The sequence below is a fragment of the Vipera ursinii genome (genome assembly GCF_947247035.1).
Source record: "Vipera ursinii genome assembly, chromosome: 4".
Classification (NCBI taxonomy): domain Eukaryota; kingdom Metazoa; phylum Chordata; class Lepidosauria; order Squamata; family Viperidae; genus Vipera; species Vipera ursinii.
This window is the reverse complement of record NC_139514.1, coordinates 4891234-4914227: the sequence shown is the minus strand read 5'-3', so window position 1 is coordinate 4914227 and position 22994 is coordinate 4891234. Positions and strand designations below refer to the sequence as shown.

Sequence of the window (22994 nt, the reverse complement as noted above, 5' to 3'; positions counted from 1 at the left end):
CATGTTTCAACCTGTCCCAATGGTTTTTTTCCTTCAAGAATCTATCAAAATCCCCCTCAGCTGTTGTTATAATGAATCTTTGAAGACGTTGTGGCTTCCGTGAATTGCCAAGGGGAGCGTGCTTCAAAATGGTCGCTGTGTTTTTTCTTTTTCTTATGGGATGAGGATGTGGCTGTGGGAAAGAGCGCACAGGTAATCCTCAACTTACGACCACCGTTGAGCCCCCAAATTCCCAGTGCTGAGACAGTTGTTAAGTGGGTTTTTCCATATTTTACGACCTTGCTTGCCATAATTCTTAAATGAATTGCTACAGTTATTAACTTAGTCACATGGTTGTTAAGTGAATCTGGCTTCCCCATTGCCTTTGCTTGACGCAAAGGTGATCCTATGACTCCGGGAACATTACTCGGTCACAAAATGAAGGATGCACAGGTACAAGTAGTTCTCAACGTGCAACCACAACTGGTACCAGAATTTCTGCTGCGCTAAGCAAGGTGGTTAAGTAAATTTGCGCTCTATTTTAGGACCTTTTTGGCCATGGGTGATAAGCAAGTCACTGCAGTTGTTAAGTAACCCATACGGCCGTTAAGCAAATCTAGCTTCCTTCATTGACTTTGCTGGTCAGAAACTTGCTGGGTCAATTCCAAATGGTGATCATATGAACCCCAGACTCTCTCACTAGTTGCCAAGTATCCAAATTGTGATCATATGATCCTACAACGGTGCAATAGTTGTAAACGTGAGTTACTTTTGTCAGTGCTGTTGTAACTTTGAATGGTTGTTGAAAGAATGGTTGTAAGTCGAGGAAGTAAGACGTACTTGGGACACTGCATCCAGTTTTGGTCGTCACGATGTATAAAAGATGTTGAGACTCTGGAAAGAATGCAGAGAAGAGCAACAAAGATGATCAGGGGGCTGGAGGCTAAAACATATAAGGAACGGTTGCTGGAATTGGATATGTCTAGTTTAATGAAGAGAAGGACGAGGGGGGACATGATAGCAGTGATCCAATCTCTCAGGGGCTGCCCCAAAGAAGAGGGAGTCAAGCTATTCTCCAAAGCACCTGAAGGTAGGACAAGAAGCAACGGATGGAAACTAACCAAGGAGAGAAGCAACCTGGAACTAAGGAGGAATTTCCTGACAGTGAGGACAATTAACCAGTGGAACCACCTGCCTCCAGAAGTTGTGGATGCTCCATCACTGGAGGTTTTTAAGAAGAGATTAGACAATATTTATCTGAAACGGTATAGGGTCTCCTGCTTGACCAAGGGGTTGAACTAGAAGACTTCCAAGGTCCCTTCCAACTCTGTTATTCTATTATTTTGAGGACTACCTGTATGGGAATACCAGTATTTATTTTCCCTTGTCATATTTCTTTCTCCAGAAATTTGCAGATTTCCTGATTCCCCCACCCTTCAATCAGGGGTCCCCAACACCAGGTCTCTGGACTGACACTGGTCTGCGCCATGTCAGAAACCGGTCTGCACAAACAAACAAAGCCCCATCTGCGGGATGCAGGCAGCACACGAAACCATGCACCCCTCTGGTCCGTGTTAAAACCTCTCGTCACGGAACCAGTCCCTGGTGCCCAAATGTTGGGGGGCAGCTGAGTTAAATCACAAGAGCGTATATCCTGCAGAAATGTCCTCCCACCTCCTCCCACCTCAGGCTCAAAAATTCCCCGAAGAGAAATTCAAAAAAGAACAGCTTGCCTCCAGAAATCGTGGGCGCTCCATCACTGGGGATTTTAAAGAAGAGGCTAGACCAGGGGTAGGCAACCTTGGCTCTTTTATGACTCGTGGACTTCAACTCCCAGAATTCCTGAGCCAGCCATGCTGAGGGGAAAGGGAGAGGTTTCCAAGCTGAGCCATGCTGGCTGAGGAATTCTGGGAGTTGAAGTCCACGAGTCACAAAAGAGCCAAGGTTGCCTACCCCTGGGCTAGACAGTCACTTGTCTGAGATGGTATAGGTCAGTGATGGCGAACCTTTTAGAGACCGAGTGCCCAAACTGCAACCCAAAACCTACTTATGTATCGTTGGGTGCCGGGTGGGCGTGGCCCATTGGGTGGGTGTAGCCCATCGGGTGGGTGTGGCTGCGGTGGTAATGGCAGACTGGGTGGGACTAAAAAGTTCAATCAATCAATTCCAACTTTGCGTGATCTTTTTTTCCCCCGCAAAAAGTTGAAATTGATTAATCGATTGAAATCTTTTTTCTTTTTTTGCACATGGCGGCGGAGGCCTAAAGCGAAAAGGTTTTATAAAACCCAGCTGAAGGCCTAGGACTGGGGCGAGGGTGCGCAAGCCCACAGAGAGGGCTCTGCGTGCCACCTGTGGCACGCGTGCCATAGGTTCGCCACCACGGGTATAGGTTCTCCTGCTTGAGCAGGGGGCTGGACTAGAAGACCTCCAAGAACCCTTCCAGCTCTATTCTATTCCTATTCTATTCTATTATTCTATTCTATTCTATTCTATTCTATTCTATTCTATTCTATTCTATTCTATTCTATTCTATTCTATTCTATTCTATTCTCATCACATTCTAATCTATTCTGTTCTATTGTTCTGTTCTGTTGTGTTCTGTTCTGTTCTGTTCTGTTCCATTCCGTTCCATTCTCATCACATTCTATTCTATTCTATTCTATTCTATTCTATTCTATTCTATTCTATTCTATTCTATTCTATTCTATTCTATTCTATTCTATTCTATTCTATTCTATTTTCTCAAAAACCCTGGGAATATGGTAAAAAAAACCCAGAGGCCTCTTTCCCAAGAGAAGAGAAGGAAAAATTCAATAAGGCATTGCAGTCCTGCCTTAACTGATTTATGGAAATGATGTACGCAAACCGCAAACCGTGGCTGTTTTACACGTTGGATTTATTGCGGAGATCTTGACGCAAATTGTTCATGACCAGATTGTGATCTAGAGAAAGATAGGGGCCAGAGCTTGCATTGAAAAACAACAACAGCACACAGTGTGCCGCGCTGCCAAAAGGGCCTCGTGCATTTAGACGAAGTGGCCTAAAGCGGCTCAGAACCTCTCCTTGTTACTGGTAGTCCTCGACTTATGACCACAGCTGAGACTTTCCATTGCTATGTAAGGGCGGTCGTTTTTAGTTGAGTTTTTCTGCGTGTTGAAATCTCTCTTGCCACGGCTGTTAAGCGAATCATTGCAGCCATTAATTTAGTACAGGGAGTCCTCAACTCACGACCACAGCTAAGCAAGACATTTGTTAAGTGAGTTTTTCCCCATTTAACGACCTTTCTGGCCACAGTTGTCAAGTGAATCACTGCATGGTTAGTTTAGTAACACCATTATTAAGGTGTATCTGGCTTTGCTGGTCAGAAGTTTGCAAAAGGTGATCGCAGGATCGCCACAGGATGCAACCGTCATAAATAGGAACTAGTTGCCAAGCATCTGAGTTTTATTTCGTTTTTTAAATATGTTTTATTGATTTTTAACACAATCGCCTTAGTATTTGGTAAGCAGCATGTTGTCTGGGTTAGTATTTAAAAAACAATAACAATTAATTTCTATAATTCTATAGTCCATATATAATAGCTTTGCTTGATTTTCTCTTCTTCCAATAACGTTATCTTTTGCCAACCTTATATTAATACAGTTCTTAGTATTTGAATAAATGACCATTAAATGCAGACATTTTTCTCATGTTTCTGCAAACAAGCATCTGCCAAGCATCTGAGTTTTGATGACATGACTGTGCGGATACCGCAGTGGTCGTAAGTGTGAAAAATGGTCACATGTCCATTTTTTCAGTGTTGTTGTAACTTTGAAAAGTCACTAAACGAATTGTTATAAGTCAAGGACTATCCGTACAGAGTGGCATCCCCGGTTTTGGGGCGAGACAACCGGATTCCTCAAGCACTTAGTGAACTGGGAGAAAGACTTGAAAGCAGAGTAGGGATCGTGTTCAGCCACCAAGTTGCGAGGTTTTTTGTGTCTTGATGTATCCTTTGAGCACAGGCAAGAATACAAGTAGTCCTCTACTTACGACCACAACTGAGTCCATACTTTCTGTTGCTAAGTGAGACAGTTATTGAGTTTTGCCCCATTTTGCGACCGTTCTCGTCACGCTTGTAAAGGGGAATCACTTCAGCTGTTAAGTTAATAACCCAGCTGTAAAGTGAGTCTGACTTCCCCCATTGTCTTTGCTTGTCACAGGATCCCAAAGAGTGATCACATGATCCCGGGACACTGCAACCATCATAAATACATGCCCAGTGTCTGATCAAGTGACCATGGGGGTGCTGTCCTTTATTGTAAATGCGAAAAGCAGTCATAAATTATTTTTTCCCCGTTGTTACTTGGAACGGTCACTCAGTGAAAAATTGTAAGTCGAGGAGTGCCTGGATCAGCGCTGAAAAGAAATCAGTTCTGCAACAAGGGGAGAGGAAAAAAAATAGGAATAGTTCTTTGCCCTTTTCCTGAAGATTTATCAAAGCCAAGAAATCTTTCCGTCCAATCTAATGCAAGATAAATAGCTGGCAGTGGTATTAATTACAGCAAAGTGACATCGTTGGACGGAAACATTTAATCATCGGCTTCCCTGCTGTGTGCTTTGTCATTAAGCAAAGATGATCTTTTGATTAACAAAGATGGCAAACTTGCCTCTCTTTTTTGCTATTCTGTTTTCTTCTGAATTAGCCTGGTGAAACTCCCTCGGCTCTTTTTAAAGACAAGAATGGGGCAATTGAGACTTTTGCAAGATCTTTTTGCAAGGATCAGATCTGGTAAATGATAAGGATGGGAGACCTCTAGGAGATCTCCAGGCTGTAAACGAGACTAGGAAGTTGAAAAACGTGGCTGGAATGTGACTGACAGATGACAGTCATAGGATTGTGGCCATATTTTTTTTTAAAAAAGTGAAGCTCATATATAAGCTCTCTTTGTAACTGCTGGTGTGATCCCTCTTCAGAGTCTCATACGTGGCAGTGTCCCTCAGAAGATTTTGATTCTCACCACCCACTGGAGCACAAAATGGGAATTATCCATTTATCCACCGAGCTGGAGGCCTGCCTACTGGCAAAGTTGGAAAAATAAACTAAAAGACAGCAAGGTAGCCCTCAGAACTTGTGGCTATCCCAAGTGGGCCTTCATCAAATCCCCCCAAAATGACCCAGCAGAAACTCCTCCATAGCAGCAGAAGAAGAAAACAATAAACGAAGCAACGTTGTCATTCCATACGTTGCAGGAATACCGGAAAACTCAGGAGGATCTTCAGCCAACGCAACACACCTGCACACTTCAAACCCAAGGATACACGAAGGCAGAAGCTTGTCCACCCCAAGGACAAAACACCCAGGCACACACTGAGCAAGGTGATCTATGCAGTACAACGCAGTGAGCCACGTGCAGATCTGTACATTGGGGAAACAAAACAACCACCTCATAAACGCAGGGCACCACACGGGAGAACAAACCCACCAGGACAAGAGTCAGCAGTCCATCTGCATTTGAAAGACAAAGGCCGCTCTTTCGAGGACAGCAAAGTCCACCATTTTGGACAGAGAGGACCGCTGCTTTGAAAGAGGGGTCAAAGAAGCCATCTAGGTCCAAATTGAAGAGCCCTCTCTCAACAGAGGAGGAGGGATACAACACCATCCATCTCCCGTCTACAACACAGTCCTTTTAGGGAGTTCCAAGAAGGCTCCACAGCTATTTGCACCGCTCAGGTGACCCTGAGGACACAGATAAGCCTCCAGGTGGCCTCAACAACTCTCAAAAAGAAGGCAAATGACCAGCTGTCTGCAATCCCTCCATTCCCCACCATCCAGTCAGAGCTGAAGAAGCTTCTTGGATGAGAAGTGAAACATCTTTAAAGAGGAAAAAAATAAAGCCCAGTTGCCTCCTGAAAAAGCACCTTTGTGACACCCTGGTCCTGAGAAAAGTGGAAAGAAAGAGAAGGAGAGAACAACCCCCAGCACAGTGAAGAGACTCAGTTATAGCTCTGATGGGGCCACTGCTGGAAGATCTGAAGGACCTGGTTAGGGCCAAATCATACTGGAGAAGCTCTAGCTATGTGGTGTCTAATAGGAGTTGACAGCAACTTGATGGCATCTAATCACTCATCAATCAATCAAAGCAAAGATCCGGCTCCCTTGAGAAAATGACTTGATGACGCATAATCAATCAATGTTACTTCTCTAACTTTGTAGCTTCCAGATGGGAAGCTGTGATTTTCAGCTCCCAGTGTTTGTGGATAGCGTGGGCATCCTAAATAATCGATGATCATCAATCGATCAGTGCAAAGAGCCAACTCCTATAAGGAGAGCAAACCCTCCTTTACTAACACTGATGGCGTTACCTAGTTTGGTAATGAAACACCCACAAGAAAACAACCAAGCTCAGAGAGCACCAAGGACTTCATCCTCCTCCTCCTTCTCACACTGATGTTGTTACCTAGTTGGGTGGTGAAAGGTCTGCAAGAAAACAACCAAGCTCAGGGGGTTGGACTAGATGACCTCCAGGTTCCCTTCCAAATTTTTATTATTATTATTAGTATTATTATTAGTATTAGTATTAAAGGTAAAGGTAAAGGTTCCCCCGCACATGCGTGCTAGTCGTTTCCAACTCTAGGGGCCGGTGCTCATCTCCGTTTCAAAGCCGAAGAGCCAGCGCTTGTCCGAGGACGTCTCCGTGGTCATGTGGCCGGCATGACTAGACGCCAAAGGCGCACGGAACGCTGTTACCTTCCCACCGTAGTAGTCCCTATTTTTCTACTTGCATTTTTACGTGCTTTCGAACTGCTAGGTTGGCAGAAGCTGGGACGAGTAACAGGCGCTCACTCTGCTACGCGGCACTCGGGATTCGACCCGCCAAACTGCCGACCTTCTGATCGACAAGCTCAGCGTCCTAACCCACTGAGCCACCGCGTCCCTTATTAGTATTAGTATTAGTATTATTAGTATTATTAGTATTAGTATTAGTATTAGTATTATTGGCAGAGTTTTCCATTTGCATAATAATAGGAGTAAAAAAGGGGGGGTGTCATTTAACAATTATCCCACTTAGCTACAGAAATTTTGTCTTAATTGTAGTCGTAAGTCGAGGAGTACCTGTAAAGCATCTCGTGTTCATAACCTGTTAATTTCTCACTCGGCCTTATCGGTTTTTATAGAGTCCCTTCTTTATTTGATCTTCAACCTTAAATAAGTAAGGAAATACATCAGCTGTTGCTCCTAAGGGGAAGCGATCCACTTCCTTCGGCAAGGAAAGCCAGGTTTCCCACACACCCCCCCAAAAAAAATAAAAAATAAAAATGTAGCATCAAGTTGCCGGTGGTATCCTCTTACCGTATTTCCGACGGTATCCTGTTACAGCTTCTGCATTTAAGAGGATGCCATCGTCTGTTAGGAACAAAACTGGCTTCAGGGAGGTTTAATGTTCCCCCTTTGTGAGATTTCTTTTGTGAAATTTGTTCGTGGGAAGATCGTGTGATGGAACCAGTGGGAAATATTTAGTGGGCAGGGTGGCTTTTGAACAATGAAAGATACCCTCAGAGTAGGTCAGTTCCTGTTTGGCACCACAAACAAGCCTTCTTCTGAACAAACACCTAAAGTGATTCCTTCTGGCAGAACGGTTCAATTTCCTGACTCTTCCCTAGACCTCTGAGATTTCCTGGTGGTCTCCCATCCAAGGGAGAAATAGACTAGCCTACAATCCAGAGATTTACTGTTAGTCTCCCAGGCAAATACTAATCCTGTTTAGCTTTTTGGAGCCAGCCAAAGCGAGCTGCGGGCTGACATTGCTAGGACTGTCTACTGCAGGGGTGTCAAACTCAATTTCATTGAGGGCCGCATCAGCATTGCGGTTGCCCTCAGGGGGCCGGGTGGGCATGGCCAGGGTGGGCGTGGCCTGCTGGGTGGGCGTGGCTAGATTGCATATGGCCTACTGGGTGGGCGTGGCCAGCTCTACATTGTTCGCATCAAGGGTGCCTATGGGGGCCTGGGCAGGAATGGGGCAGATCTGAGGGTCTCTGGCAGAAGGAGGGTCTCTGGGCCAGGGCCAAGGCAGAGGGGCCCGTTCCCTCACTGTTTCCAGGATGGCTTCGCGGGCCACATGAAACTACTTCGCGGGCCGGATCCGGCCCCCGGGCCTTGTGTTTGACATGTCTGGTCTACTGTATATGCTACTAAAACTTCCTTTTTCTGTTTGTAACCTTCAATTGGGTGAAATGGCGCATCGGAGAGTAACCATTTCTGCATCAGCGTAACCTCAGTAAAAGCTTGTCTACCCCAAAGGATAAAAACACGCAGGCTGAGCAGCGTGGTCTATGCAGTACAACGCAGTCAGCCATGTGCAGATATGCAGAGTGGGGACACAAAACAGCCACTTCATAAGTGTATGGCACAACATAGAAAAACGACGAGATTCAGCAGTCCATCTGCATCTAAAAGACAAAGGCTACTCTTTCGAAGACAGCAAAGTCCACATTTTGGACAGAGAGGCCTCTGTTTTGAAAGAAGGGTTAAAGAGGAATTGAATAGCCCTCTCTCAACAGAGGGGGAGGGATACAACACCACCCATCACCAGTCTACAACACAGTCCTTTTAGCCAGTTCCAAGAAGGCTCCACCCCCATTTGCACCACTCAGGTGACCTTGAAGACACAGATAAGCCTCCAGGTGGCCTCAACGGCTCTCTAAAAGAAGGCAAATGACCAGCTATCTGCAAGGAATATAAATCCTTCCATTCCCCACCATCCCAGTCAGAGCTGAAGAAGCTTCTTGGAGGAGAAGCGAAACGTCTTCAAAGGAAAACCAGAAAGTCCCGTTGCCTGGTGAAAAAGCACCTGTGGGCTACCTTCAGAGCCACTGCACCTTCCAACTACACTTCCCAGAAACCCATAGTTCCGTGGAGCAAGGGAAGATGGCAGGGGTGTATTCCTGCCCTTTTCCCCACCTCCCTCCAGCCCCTGCATCCAATCGGCTCGTGGCAAAGTATGACAGGCGAGCAGCAATTGGCTGCTTTGGAACCAAGGCTTAAATTTGAAGTCTCTTAATGGCAGTGGGGGACCAGGGAATGACTCAGATGAGGAGGCGGAGATGGGCCTCCCTGAGGCTCCGTTGAGAGTCGCGAGGGGAGGGGAAACAGTGTCAGTCTATATCAGGGGTCTTCAAACTTGGCCCTTTGATGACTTATGGACTTCAACTCCCAGAATTCCTGAGCCAGCATGGGGGAAACTATCGCCTCTTCATGACTTGTGGAGTTCAACTCCCAGAATTCCTCAGCCAGTGTGAGGGAACTACGGCCCCTTCATGACTCTTGGACTTCAACTCCCAGAATTCCTGAGCCAGCATGGGGGAAACTATCGCCTCTTCATGACTTGTGGAGTTCAACTCCCAGAATTCCTCAGCCAGCGTGAGGGAACTACGGCCCCTTCATGACTCTTGGACTTCAACTCCCAGAATTCCTGAGCCAGCATGGGCAACTATGGCCCCTTCATGACTCGTGGACTTCAACTCCCAGAATTCCTGAGCCAGCATGGGCAACTATGGCCCCTTCATGACTTGTGGACTTCAACTCCCAGAATTCCTCAGCCAGCATGGGGGAATCTATGGCCCCTTCAGGACTTGTGGACTTCAACTCCCAGAATTCCTCAGCCAGCTTGGGGGAAACTTTGGCCCCTTCAGGACTTGTGGACTTCAACTCCCAGAATTCCTCAGCCAGCGTGCCCGGCTGAGGAATTCTGGGAATTGAAGTCCACAAGTCCTAAAAGAGCCAAGTTTGAAGACCTCTGGTCTATATTATACATGGAAAGAAGGATGACCCAATCAATGGTCATGGGTTGTCTCCTCTTTCATTAAAAGTCAAGGCCAACCTCTTGAGTTGACCTGGACCTCTACTGACTTCATGAACAGTTTTCAGGCAACCATATAAAAATAGGTTGCCACTGTAATTTTCTAGTCTAGCCTACATGCCTTTATTATCATACTGATGTATTGTTCTTGTTGTGTTCCTTTTTAATTGTTTATTTTATTTGTCTGTTAATTTTACTTCAGTTCTCTTTGCGCGCCTTTCATTTTCTTTCTTTCTATTATTGCAAGCTGCCCAGAGTAAACCCCGGGCAGGAGAAGAGGCAAATACATTTAACAAATGAATAAGTAAATACCTAAGATTTCTTGGTGGTCTGCCATCCAGTAGACAAACTATCCTACAGACCTGAGATTTCTTGGTGGTCTCCCATCCAGCCAGATCTTGCATTAAGCATTGATTTGGTGACTCTGTTCTTCTCCAATCCCTTTGAGCTTTCTGTTCCCAGCAAGTCATTTTTCCCCCCTACTTTCCCTCCTCAAAACCCATCCTCTTTATCAATTGATCATTTTTAGACACAGATTTAAAGTTCAACAAATTGAGGACTGCGTGTATGAACTTTGACTTTCCTCATGCTGGCTGGGGAATTCTGGGAATTGAAGTCCATACACCTTAAAGTTAGCTACTGAGCAGGTCATATATCAGCTGCTGAATTTACATCTTCCTCCCCTTTTTCACGATATTATCCTGTTCGTAGCAATTGCCCCATCTAGTGACTGCTTTTTCCTTAAGATGACTAGGCATTGTAAAAATAAATCTTTTCTTTTCTCTTGTTCTAATGACAGTTTGTTTGATTTCCTGGGTGCGACAATCATAGAATTATGATTTGTGATTCTGGATGGTTGCGTTATTTTCTCCAGAGATTAAGCATCTCTCTTTAAAATAAGCTAATTGTTGAATTAGATCAAACAGATCCTTTGCTCAGGTTGACACTTGCACAAAAGCTTAGTTGTCATAAGAGGCAGTCAGACGGTATTTATCTATTTATTAGATTTTCATTCCAACCCAAGGAGCTGAATACTGTATATGTAACATTTCTTCTTCCTCCTATTTTCCCCACAACAACAGCCCTGTGAGGTGGGTTGGGCTGAGAGAGAGGGACTGGCCCAAAGTCACCAAGCCAAGACGAGACTAGAACTCACCGTCTCCTGGTGATTGGCCCAAAGTCACCCAGTTGGCTTTCATGCCTAAGGCGGGACTAGAACTCATTGTCTCCTGGTGATTGGCCCAAAGTCACCCAGTCAACTTTCATTCCTAAGGTGGGATTAGAATCACCATCTCCAGGTGATTGGCGCAAAATCACCCAATCGGCTTTCATGCCTAAAGTGGGACTAGAATTCCCCATCTCCTGGTGATTGGCCCAAAGTCACCCGATTGGCTTTCCTGCTTAAGGCGGGACTAGAACTCACCATCTCCAGGTGATTGGTGCACAGTCACTCAACCAGCTTTCATGCCTAAGGTGGGACTAGAATTCACCAACTCCTGGTTCCTAGGCCGCCATCTTAACCACTACAACAAACTGGATCTCTTGGCTGCATAAATAGCAGAATTATATGGAGGCTCTTACAATCTCTGATTTTGTTTGAGAATCAAAGGAATGTTTCTTCTCTTAAACAGGCAGCCAATAAGCTATGACAATCATGTTTCGTTGATGGCGAATGTCTAGGTGACATTCTGGGGATAAGATAGTCTGTCAACTAGTTGGCCATCTTCAGCTAGAGTCCCCTTCATTTTTCCCTGTCCAAGTCTACTATTTTCTGTCCAGGTTGTCTTCCAGGAACCCACCAGTTTTCCAACCTGATGCAGAGATATAGATCGGTCCAAATTAGCAGCCAACTCATTTGGTATCCAGCTTGGGAGATGTCTTGAACTCGCAGCTTCTGCTGGAACAACAGATGCACCTGTGGCCAAGAAGACTTTCGCCCAAATTCATCTGGAAATGTTCCCATTTCTAGACCAGGAGGTCCTTCAGTTGCTCATTCGTGCCCCAGCTAGACTGTTGCAAGGTGCTGTACGTGGGGCTCCCCTTGAAGATTGCTTGGAACCAGGTTTCCCAACCTTGACAACTTTAAGACCTGTGGAATTCAACTCCCAGAATTCCCCAGCCAGCGTTGTCAAAGTCCACGGGTCTTAAAGTTGCCAAGGTTGAAAAACCCTCATCACCGGTCCAGTGATGAGCATCCTGTGAGTTCTGACTGCTGTTTATAAGGCTCCTTGTGGGACAGTTATTTGAAGGACTGCCTATCTTGCATAATTTCTGCCCTTTCAGTAAAATGTCTAGTTTAATTTAAAGAAGGACTGGGGTGACATAATAGCAGTCTTCCAATATTTGAGGGGCTGCCCCAAAGAAGAGGGAGTCAAACTATTCTCCAAAGCACCTGAAGGCAGGACAAGAAGCAACGGATGGAAACTAATCAAGGAGAGAAGCAACTAGAAATAAGGAGAAGCTTTCTGACAGTTAAGACAATTAACCAGTGGGACAACCTGCCTCCAGAAATTGTGGATGCTCCATCACTGGAGGTTTTTAAGAAGAGATTGGACAGCCATAAGTCTGAAATGATATAAGGTTTCCTGCCTGAGCAGAGGGCTGGACTAGAAGACCTCCAAGGTCCCTTTCAACTCTGTTATTCTGTTAAAATTGGGCACAGCTGACATTCTCCAGATTGTTTTCATTTAAACCATTTTAGCCCCTGGATTGCTGCAGCTCAGATACAGCAACGTAACTAAATACTGTGCACAGGGCCAGGCAGCAAACAGGAAATTTCAGCCATTTTTTTTTCCAATTATTGATTGATTCATTCATCTATTATTGAACTTATATCTCCTCTTTCGGTTTACGCTAACCTCCCGCCCTCAAGAACGGCTTGCTGCAATTTTGGAGAAACGAGGAATATAAAACGTAAGCTAAAAACAGTACAAATGAAAGTCAGATCTGAAAAGTTAAAATTAAAAACAAAAGATCGTTATCACTTCGGGCTGATCTTGTTTAGATCTCCACCACTGATCCAGGCAAGACAAGATCTCTTCGGTGCATCAAATGAAGTAAACACGCTACACATTTTTTAAATATATATATATATATATAGAAGGAGGATTAATTTATTCCAGTAATCAGAGGGAATTGATGCAAAAACAGAGACATGCAAAAAAGGCTCCTTGCAAAGCAATTAGAATTTTTGCAGAGGGATGGAAAAAGCCATCTAAAAAAAGGTTTTAGAATATCAGACTTTTAGTACACCTCTGTGCCAAACATGAATGCAGATGTAAGCAAGCATCCTTTATTATGCTGAATCACGTTTTGTTAAATATGCTGCAGTTAGCCAGCTTCATATACAGGTAGTCCTCGTTTAGCGACCGTTCAAAGCTACAACGGCACTGAAAAAGTGACTTATGACTGTTTTTCACACTTAACGAACACTGCAGCATCCCCATGGTCACATGATCAAAATTCGGATGCTTGGTGACTGATTCGTATTTATGACGGTCGCAGTGTCCCGGGCTCACATGATCTCCCTTTTGTGACCTGACAATCCAAAGTCAATGGGGAAGCCAGATTCACTTAACAACCGTGTTACTGATTTAACAACCGCCGTGATTCACTTAACAACTGTGGCAAGAAAGATGGGGCAAAACTCACTTAACAAACGTCTCACTTAGCAATATAAATTCTGGCCTCAGTTATTTTCTCCCTCTGCAGTCACAAGTTTTGTGGGCTTTTTTGAGAATAACAAGAAGAACAACATGCGTCCCCCCTCCACACTTGAGAAAGAAGTGGTGTGCTCAATGCTAATCACAGACAATTTCCTTCTCTTTATTTGCTCCATTTCAAGAATTACGATGTTAATATTCTTTGAAATCCTTGCTTTTCCTCTTTTCGAGCGAGTTTGCACATGACCTTGAATGTTTTCTCCTCCAGAGAATTTGAGGGCCAGTCTCTTGAGCTGAATCAGCCTTGCAGCTGCTTTGAGAATTTCTTCTTTTTTAAAAAATGAAAATAAATACGTTGCCTTAAAGACATTCAGTGCCTTATCTCTCTGGACCCACCAGGAGAGTAAATAAATTTACCTCCGCTAAACCACTTCCACCAATTTGCAGTAATCTAATTGTTATCTGTTGGAATTAATTGACACTAGCCTCAAGTTTGTCTGAAGCCAAGAGAAGGAATAATATTTTACCAGGAAAGGAAAATCGGTGCTGTAACATCTGAATATTAACTAGGTTTTTCAGCCTGCTTAGATTTTTTTTTTAAATCAATCAGTTAGTTCAATAGTCCCCAACCTTTCCGGTTTTGTGGACCAGTGGGGTGAGGGAAAGGAAATAGTTTTGTGCGAGCGGCGGGCACACCCGCGCACCTGTGAAGCTCCATTTGTGCGAGCGGCTCAATTGTGGTCGTTAAGTCGAGGACCATCTGTATTTTTTTTCCTTATCTAATTGGCCTTGTTGAAGGAAAAGTCTTCGTCAGGGTTCTGTCCGAGCCAGGAATAAACAACATGGCGACTGCTTTAGAAAGAAGGATGCAGTTTATTGAAGAGGAGAGCCAGACAGAGAGATGGCTGTGGAAGAAAAGAGAGCGAGCACATGTAGGGAGTGGGTTTTTATACCGTCAGGAGCTCTTGAAGTTGTTTCCTGTTTGAGGCTTTGTATTTCTTGTGTCATGTACTTTGACCTGAATCTGAGTGTGCCCCTTCGGCATCTGTGAGTTAATCCTATTACGTCCTGTCTTGGAGTTTGGGTGGGGTATGTAGATTTTAGGTGTCTTTGTCTTCCTAAGCTTCTAGCTGGAGGCCTCCAACCTTCCTGAATGGATGATCACATCTGCATTTCTACAGAGCTGGTTTCTGCTTGGAAGAGGGAGACTTGGGGCTATTAAGGAAAACTGGGCATGCTTTTCTGCCTCTTTAAGATCTTTTGAGGATCTTTTTCTGCCCTTTTAATATTTCCTTCTCTTGGGGTGGGGGGTGCTGACTTCCCACAGCCTCTGGGATTAGAACCCTAGAGAAGCGTACTTAAGTGTTCCAAACCATTTTTACATCTGCCATGCTCAAAAGCGTATTGAAATAACAGTTTTATCGGGACAGTGTAATAAACATTGGAATGAAATGAGGCTATTTAAATTCTTACGGCATAACGCACTTGCTTTAGTTTTCGGAAATCAGAGGCAGCCTCTGTGTGTTCCTTGCCCATCAGCTATGGAAACAGAATATTTTCTTTCTCCCCCCTTTAATCTCCCGCTGACATCATAAAAGCTAAAGTTGCATATTGATTGGAGGTGCAGCTAGGCAGAAATTAGTCAGCAAGGTTTATTAATATCCCTTTCTCGGTTTAATAGAAAGAGCGGGGGGCAGGGAGAGAGGTGTGGATTCCAGGAAGCATACTTGACATTAGATTTTGCATCATAGCTGAATCCCAGACGCTGTTGAATCGTGTCCCTTAATGGAAAGAGGGCCCGGTTGGATAAAAACAGACAATCCACGAGGCTGACAGCATCTCTCTGGCAGTTTTCCATATCTCCTGCTGACTAATGCCGCTTTAATTGGAGATGGTTGCAGGAATTGGGTATGTCTAGTTTAATGAAGAGAAGGACTGGGGGGGACATGATAGCAGTGGTCTAATATTTATTAATAATAATAATAATAACAACAACAACTTTTCCCCAAAAACTTTGCAAAATACATCAAGAAATTGCAGCTTCCTGCAATAACTCTAGCAAAGCTACAAAAAAACTGCGCTACTCGGAACATCTTACATTATAAGGAGATAGCTGGTTGATACCTAGGATGCTGGCAGCAACCCGTGTCAACCATTAGTGCCAGTCAATTTGAATGTTCAGTTGACTGAGGTTCATGTTTAATTAATAAATGTATAATAATAATAATAATAATAATAATAATAATAATAATAATAATAATAATAATAATAATAGAATTTGGAAGGGACCTTGGAGGTCATCTAGTCCAACCCCCTGCTCAGGCAGGAAACCCTATACCATTTCAGACAAATGGCTGTCCAGTCTCTTCTTAAAAACTTCCAGTGTTGGAGCACTTAAAGAGACATTCAATAAAATCTCAGCCTTAGGAAAAGACAGACCCAAGTAAACAGCAACTTAGTCGTGTTAATGGTGATAGCAACTTCTCTCTTTTGTTTTGTTTTTTTTCCCCCTCCTGGGCAGATTCCTTACGAAATGTCCCCCTTGTGAGTCATGGCCCTCGCTCGTCGCCAGCCGAGCTCAGCGGCTCCAACTCACGGCTGCTGCGGGAACGAAAGACGTCCGCTCCTTCGCACTCAAGCCAGCCCACCCTCTTCACGTTTGAGTCACCGTCTAACCATATCCGGACCACGCTTTCCACCAGCGCTCCTCAAGACTATCTCTTTCTACACCAATGCATGAGCCAGAAATCAGAAAATACTAGGTAACTCTGGGTTTATCCAATAATTCTTTTTAACCTATAGCAGGGGTCCCCACGGCCTGCTAGGAACCGGGCCGCACAAGCAGCGGGTGAGCGCACAAGCGCATGAAGCTCTCTTTGCACAAGCAGCGGTGCCTATGAGAAACTCTCCCCTCTCTATCACCAGTACCTAACCCTAACCCTAACCCTAAACCCTAACACTAAAACTAAACCCTAACCCTTACCCCTAACTCTAAACCCTAACCCTAACCCTAATCATCCTGGGGAATCACCTGGTGATTTGTCCAAAGTCATCTGGCTGTCTTTCATGCCTAAGGTGGGACTAGAATTCCCCATCACCTGGTGAATTCCCCATCACCTGGTGATTGGCCCAAAGTCTGCCAGCTGGCTTTCATGGCTAAGGCGGGACTGGAACTCACCATCACCTAGTGATTGGCCCAATGTACCCCTACCAGCCTTCACAGCTAAGGTGGGACGTGAACTCGGAATCTCCTGCTTCCTAGTCTGATGCCCTAGCCCAGGGGTAGGCAACCTTGGCTCTGTTGTGACTCGTGGACTTCAGCTGGCTCAGGAATTCTGGGAGTTGAAGTCCACGAGTCATAAAAGAGTCAAGGTTGCCTACCCCGCCTTGCCACTGGCTCTCGCGATCAAGGAAGTAATCCTTCTTCCTCTTCTTCTTTCCTTCTCAGGAGCGCCAGCTTCTCTCAAGCCACCCGCTTCTTCATGAGGAGCGACCCCTCGGTTCAGAAAGCGTCTCAGGAGAACGGCCATTGCATCAACGGGGTGGGGGGCGGGCAAGTCCACGGATTCTACAGTTTGCCCAAACCGAACCGCCACAACTCGGAGCTGAGGGACAGCGCTTACGACTTGCCCAGGAGCTTTGGGTGCTACGCCTACACCAAGTCGAGCCTCACCGGCTCGGAGACGTCGGATAGTGAAGAGGTCTACACCTTCAAAACCCCCAACAGCACCCTTTGCAAAGAGTTTGGAGAACTCTCCACCGACTCCTACGACGTCCCTGGCACCCCTCTATCCATTTACCAGATTCCACGGACCTTCACCCTCGACAAGAACCACAACGCCCTGGCGGTGGCTTCGAGCGACACGGGGGCAACGCCTCCCCCAAGGCCTCCCAAGCCAGGGCAGACCGAATCCCGCTGGGGCAGCCCCCAACAACGCCTGATGGACGGCGAAGGCCTCAGCACGAGCCCAGTAGTCACGACCATTCCCCGAAGGAACACGCTGCCAGCAGTGGAGAACTGCAGGTTACACCGAGGTAGCTCCAATCTCTGGGGGTTTTCAAGAAGAGACTGGACCACCACTTCTCGTAGTTTCTTCTACTTGAGCAGGGGGTTGGACTAGGACAGGGCTTTTCAACCAGTGGTACGGGTACCACCTGTGGTACATTGGCACCTGGCAGGTGGTATGTGAGCATTCTAGAAAAGTGGTAGCGGGGGAGGGGAATGAGCTGAACCGTGGGCAGCACATCACAAGCCTGAGCGAGAGACAGCTGGGGCTGCAGGGCTGTCAGGGCTCAGCGGAAGTGCCAGGATCAGCGCCAGGATCCAGCTGGAGCTCAGCGCTTATCCTGGCGCTTCTGTTGAGTCCAGAAGAAGCACCGATCAGCTGGAAAGTTGCAGCATCTCCAGGGTCTTGTGATTTACATTCAGATGCTTGGCAACTGATTCATATTTATGACGGTCACAGTGTCCCAGGGTCACGTGAAGTGACCAAAACCTGCTGCAACCACCCAGCAGATGGAGGGAAATAAAAACCAAACACCACCCACCCCACCCCCGCTGCCAATCCTCAACAGAAATGCTCACAACAATGAAACCCTCGGACAGGAGGAAGAGCGCCACCGGGCGGGCAGGCAGGTGTCTTGCTCGGCTGTGGCTTGGGGGGGGGGGCTTTTTTCAGTGCCATTGTAACTTCGAACACTCACTAAGCGAACTGTTGTAAGTCGAGGACTACCTGTACTTCATCACTTTTTTCCTTTTTTTTTTCCTTTGGTCATCAGGTTTTTGACCCCTTGCTAGGCGACTGGTGCTACTCGGATGTTGCCATATCCTAAAAGTGGTACAATGGGTGAAAAGGTTGAAAAGCCCTGGACTAGATCAGAGGTCACCAACCTTTGTCGGTTGGCCGACCGGAGGAAAAGCGAGGGGGAAGCATTTTACACGTGCGCAGGGGGCCACGAGCATGCATGTGCCACAAATGGGGCTGGGCTAGCACCCGTGTGATACTCCCTACCTCTGCCCCGTTCTTGCGTGGCACAGTGCCTTGTTTCTGTGCCCCACGGCTTGGCAGGGACCATTTTTGCGTCCCACAGCATGGCAGCACCCCGTTTCCACACCATGCGGTGTGACACTGTCCGTTTTTGCTCCTTTCAGCACCGCGGTGTCCTGTTTTTGTGTCCCGTGGTGCATCAGTGCCCTGTTTTTGTGCCCTGTGGCGTGGCAGTGGCCCATTTTTGCACCCCTCGGCATGGCGTACTGTTTTTGTGCCCTGCGGCTGCAGCGCTAGCACAAGTGAGGGGGTGTGCGCAGGCATGGGCGTGCGCTGGACAGCCTGTCCCGCGGCCTGGTGGCCAGCAGGCCATGGCCCACTACCGGGCTGCAGCCCACGGTTTGGGAACCCCCAGACTAGATGACCTCCAAGGTCCCTTCCAACTCTGTTATTCTGTTAGATTTGGTGCCTACGAAATAGGTTAGGATCGCCTATGCAGCACAAACAGCCTCCCCCAAACAACTCAGAGGCCTGATGCATTATTTTTTGGAGTACAGGTAGTCCTCAACTTACAACCATTCCTTTAGTGACCGTTCAAAGTTGCAACAACACTGGAAAAAAACGACAGTAGGGTCGTTTTTCACGCGATTGTCGCAGCATCCCCAGGGTCGCGTGATAAAAATTCAGACACTTGGAAACTGGCTGGTCCTGATGACTGTTTGTTTCCCGGGGTCGTGCGATCTCCTTTGGGACCTTCTGGCATGCAAAGTCAATGGGGAAGCCAGATTCCCCTAACGACTGCGTTACTAACTTAACAAGTGCCGTGATTCGCTTAACGACTGTAGCAAGCAAGGTCGCAAAGCGAGTCAAACCTCGTCGGACAGCTGCCTCACTCACCAACAGAAATGTTGGGCTCCATTTGGTCCTAAGTCGAGGACTACCTATACTTTATTAGTGCCCTATTTTATTAACACACACCATTTGTTTGTTCGTTCGTTCGTTCGTTCATTCAGTCATTCATTCATTTAGAACATTTCTATGGCCAACCAACTCACTGATGGTGACTCCAGGCAGCTTATAGCAATCAAAAATTAGCTCCCCACTTCCTGGTGACATCAATCACACCAAAGGTTTGATGGCCTCTGTATCATCCTGGGGTTCTGGGGGCAGAACTCAGTGTTCCAGGCCTTTGGGGAAAAAAATCATTTTTATCTCTGCAAGGAATATGTTTCCTTCTTCTTGGTCCCACCAGATGGAGCTCCTTAAGAGAAAGGATTCCTAACCGTCCCTGCCTCCCTGCTCTGGTGGGTCGAGTAGACAGGACTGGAAAAAGATGGTCCTTCAGATAATCGGGGGAGTGGAGGCTCAAACATGTAAGGAACGGTTGCTGGAATTGGGTGTATCTACTTTAATGAAGAGAAGGACAAGGGGGGAAAGGAGAGCAGTCTTCCAGTATCTCAGGGGCTGCCCCAAAGAAGAGGGAGTCAAGCTATTCTCCAAAGCGCCTGAAGGCAGGACAAGAAGCCACGGATGGAAACTAGTCAAGGAGAGAAGCAAAAGTCACCCATTCCATATTGTCTATTCTATTCTATTCTATTCTATTCTATTCTATTCTATTCTATTCTATTCTGTTCTGTTCTGTTCTGTTCTGTTCTGTTCTGTTCTGTTCTGTTCTGTTCTGTTCTGTTCTACTCTACTCTACTCTACTCTACTCTACTCTACTCTACTCTACTCTACTCTACTCTATTCTATTCTATTCTATTCTATTCTATTCTATTCTATTCTATTCTATTCTATTCTATTCCTGTTCTTATTCTATTCTATTCTATTCTATTCTATTCTATTCTATTCTATTCTATTCTATTCTATTCTATTCTATTCTATTCTATTCTATTCTATTCTATTCCACTGTATTCTAGACCTGGGGCCACATTATTTGAAAGGCCATCTTTTTTCCAGTTCTGTCTACCTCACCCACCAGAGCAGGAAGGAGAGCCTTCTCTTAAGGCAGGGATAGGCCACCTAGGCTCTTTTATGACTCGTGGACTTCAACTCCCAGAATTCCTGAGCCAGCCATGCTGAGGGGAAAGGGAGAGGTTTCCAAGCTGAGCCATGCTGGCTGAGGAATTCTGGGAGTTGAAGTCCCCAAGTCATGAAGAGGCCATAGTTCCCTTGCTGGCTCAGGAATTCTGGGAGTTGAAGCCCACAAGTCATGAAGGGGCCAAAGTTTCCCTCATGCTGCCTCAGGAATTCTGGGAGTTGAAGTCCACAAGTCATGAAGGGGCCATAGTTCCCCCATGCTGGCTCAGGAATTCTGGGAGTTGAAGTCTGCAAGTCATGAAGGGGCCAAGGTTGCCTATCCCTGCCTTAAGGTGACAACCAGCACCTTGAATTGGACCATGTAGCTGAGCTACCTCTTGTTTTCCATCAGAAGATTATTTTAGTAAGGGGCTTTTTCCCAACATTCCTCTTATTGGCAGCCGCAACCTCTATGAAAAATGGGGGTGTGAGATTGGAGCGGTGTTCCTCAGCCTTGGCAACTTGACAATGTCTGGACTTCAACTCCCAGAATTCCCCAGCCAGCCAGGTGTCTTCAGCTTGGCCAAGGTTTGAGAAACATGGACGAAACTGACCTTCGCTGACTTCTAACCCTGCGTTTGAGGTGTTGACTTGCTCTCCTGTTTCTTCTTTGTTTTATTTTCATGCTTTCAATTCCAGCTTCTTCCTGTGAAGCCTACGAATACCCCCAGCCCAGCGTCAGTGGCCCTGGGCCATCAGCAGAGTCTGCAAATGTTGGATCCAGTTCGTATCTGGTGAGCTTTGCGGGGCTTCAAGAAACGTCTCGAGTTGCTTGTTAAAAAGGTCTATGGAGATTCTCAGTCATCCAGGTCATGGTTATTCCAAAGTTTGTTTGTGTTTTTTTTTCAAAAGGCAACTGGACTTTCTTGGGGGGTTTTCCCTTGAAAAAGTTTTTGGGGGGAGGAGGAGGAGGAGAGGAGGAGGAGAAAAGTTAATTGAGACACAGGAGTAAAAGGAAAGCAGAAGGAGGAGGAGGAGGAGGAGGAGGAGGAGAGGAGGAGAAAAGTTAATTGAAACACAGGAGTAAATGGAAAGAAGAAGAAGAAGAAGAAGAAGAAGAAGAAGAAGAAGAAGAAGAAGAAGAAGAAGAAGAAGAAGAAGAAGAAGAAGAAGAAGAAGAAGAAGAAGAGGAAGAGGAGAAGAAGAAGAAGAAGAAGAAGAAGAAGAAGAAGAAGAAGAAGAAGAAGAAGAAGAGAAGAAGAAGAAGAAGAAGAAGAAGAAGAAGAAGAAGAAGAAGAAGAAGAAGAAGAAGAAGAAGAAGAAGAAGAAGAACAACAACAACAACAACAACAACAACAACAACAACAACCAACATTTTCTTGAGTGAGAAGCAAAATATTTTCAAGGAAAAAAACAAGAAACCCCAGTTGTCATTTGAAAAAGCACCTTTGGGACTTGTTTGTTTGTTTGTTTGTTTGTTTATTTAAATTTCTATACCGCCCTATTCCCGAAGGACTCAGGGCGGTTTACAGGGCAGCATAAAATACAATATAAAAAATAATATAAAGTTAAAATAAATTTAATTAATTAAGCCCACAATTAAAACAATATTTAAAAAGCTAAAACCCCTTCAGTCCAGGCCTGATAGATCGAAAAGCCAGGTTTTCAGGTCCCGGCGAAATGAACGCAGGTCGGGGGCCGTCCGGAGTTCTACAGGTAAATCATTCCAAAGGGCCGGCGCGCCCACAGAGAACGCTCTTCCCCTGGGAATAACCCGCCGGCATTCCTTAACCGGCGGTATCCTGAGAAGGCCCTCCCTGTGGGAGCGCACGGGACGAAGGGAGCTTGATGCCGGCAGCAGGTGTTCCCTCAGGTATTTAGGGCTTTATAGGTCATTTAGGGCTTTATAGGTCATCACCAGCACCTTGAATCTCACCCGGAGGGCAACCGGAAGCCAATGCAGCTCGCGGAGCAGAGGTGTTACGTGGGAGTATCGGGAAACCCCCATCACAACTCGCGCGGCCACATTCTGCACCAGTTGAAGCCTCCGAGTGGTCCTCAAGGGCAGCCCCATGTAGAGAGCGTTGCAGTAGTCTAAATGGGAGGTCACGAGCGCATGAGTGACTGTGCGCAGGGCATCTCGGTCCTGATAGGGACGCAACTGGCGCACCAGGCGAACCTGGGCAAAAGCTCCCCTGGTCATGGCTCCTATATGGTCTTCTAAACTGAGCCGTGAATCCAGGAGGACGCCCAAGTTGCGAGCCCTATCAACGGGGGGTAACACCTCACCCCCCATAGTTAACGGTGGACAAAACTGGTTCTCCCGAGATGCCGGTATGCACAGCCAAGTTGCTTCTTGGTTCTTCTGTAAATCTTCAAGAAACCTGTTGGAAGGACTGCACACTGCTGGAAAGCCTTTGGTCCTGATGACAACTTTGGAACTGGAGCTGACCAAAGCAGAATCCAGGGGAGCAATTTCTCCTGCAGTACTGTTGTCCACCCTAGTG

General features: G+C 46.1%; 1 protein-coding gene across 1 annotated transcript in view; it reads left to right on the top strand.

Moving 5' to 3' along the window:
• The window catches only part of GAB2 (GRB2 associated binding protein 2), a 140490-nt gene that overhangs the window by 99188 nt on the left and 18308 nt on the right, over positions 1-22994 (top strand). Inside the window, exons 3-5 of the mRNA XM_083362117.1 lie at positions 16002-16242; positions 16929-17515; positions 21187-21281. Coding sequence (XP_083218243.1) covers positions 16002-16242; positions 16929-17515; positions 21187-21281 — 923 coding nt within the window. The remainder of the gene's footprint in view (positions 1-16001; positions 16243-16928; positions 17516-21186; positions 21282-22994) is intronic.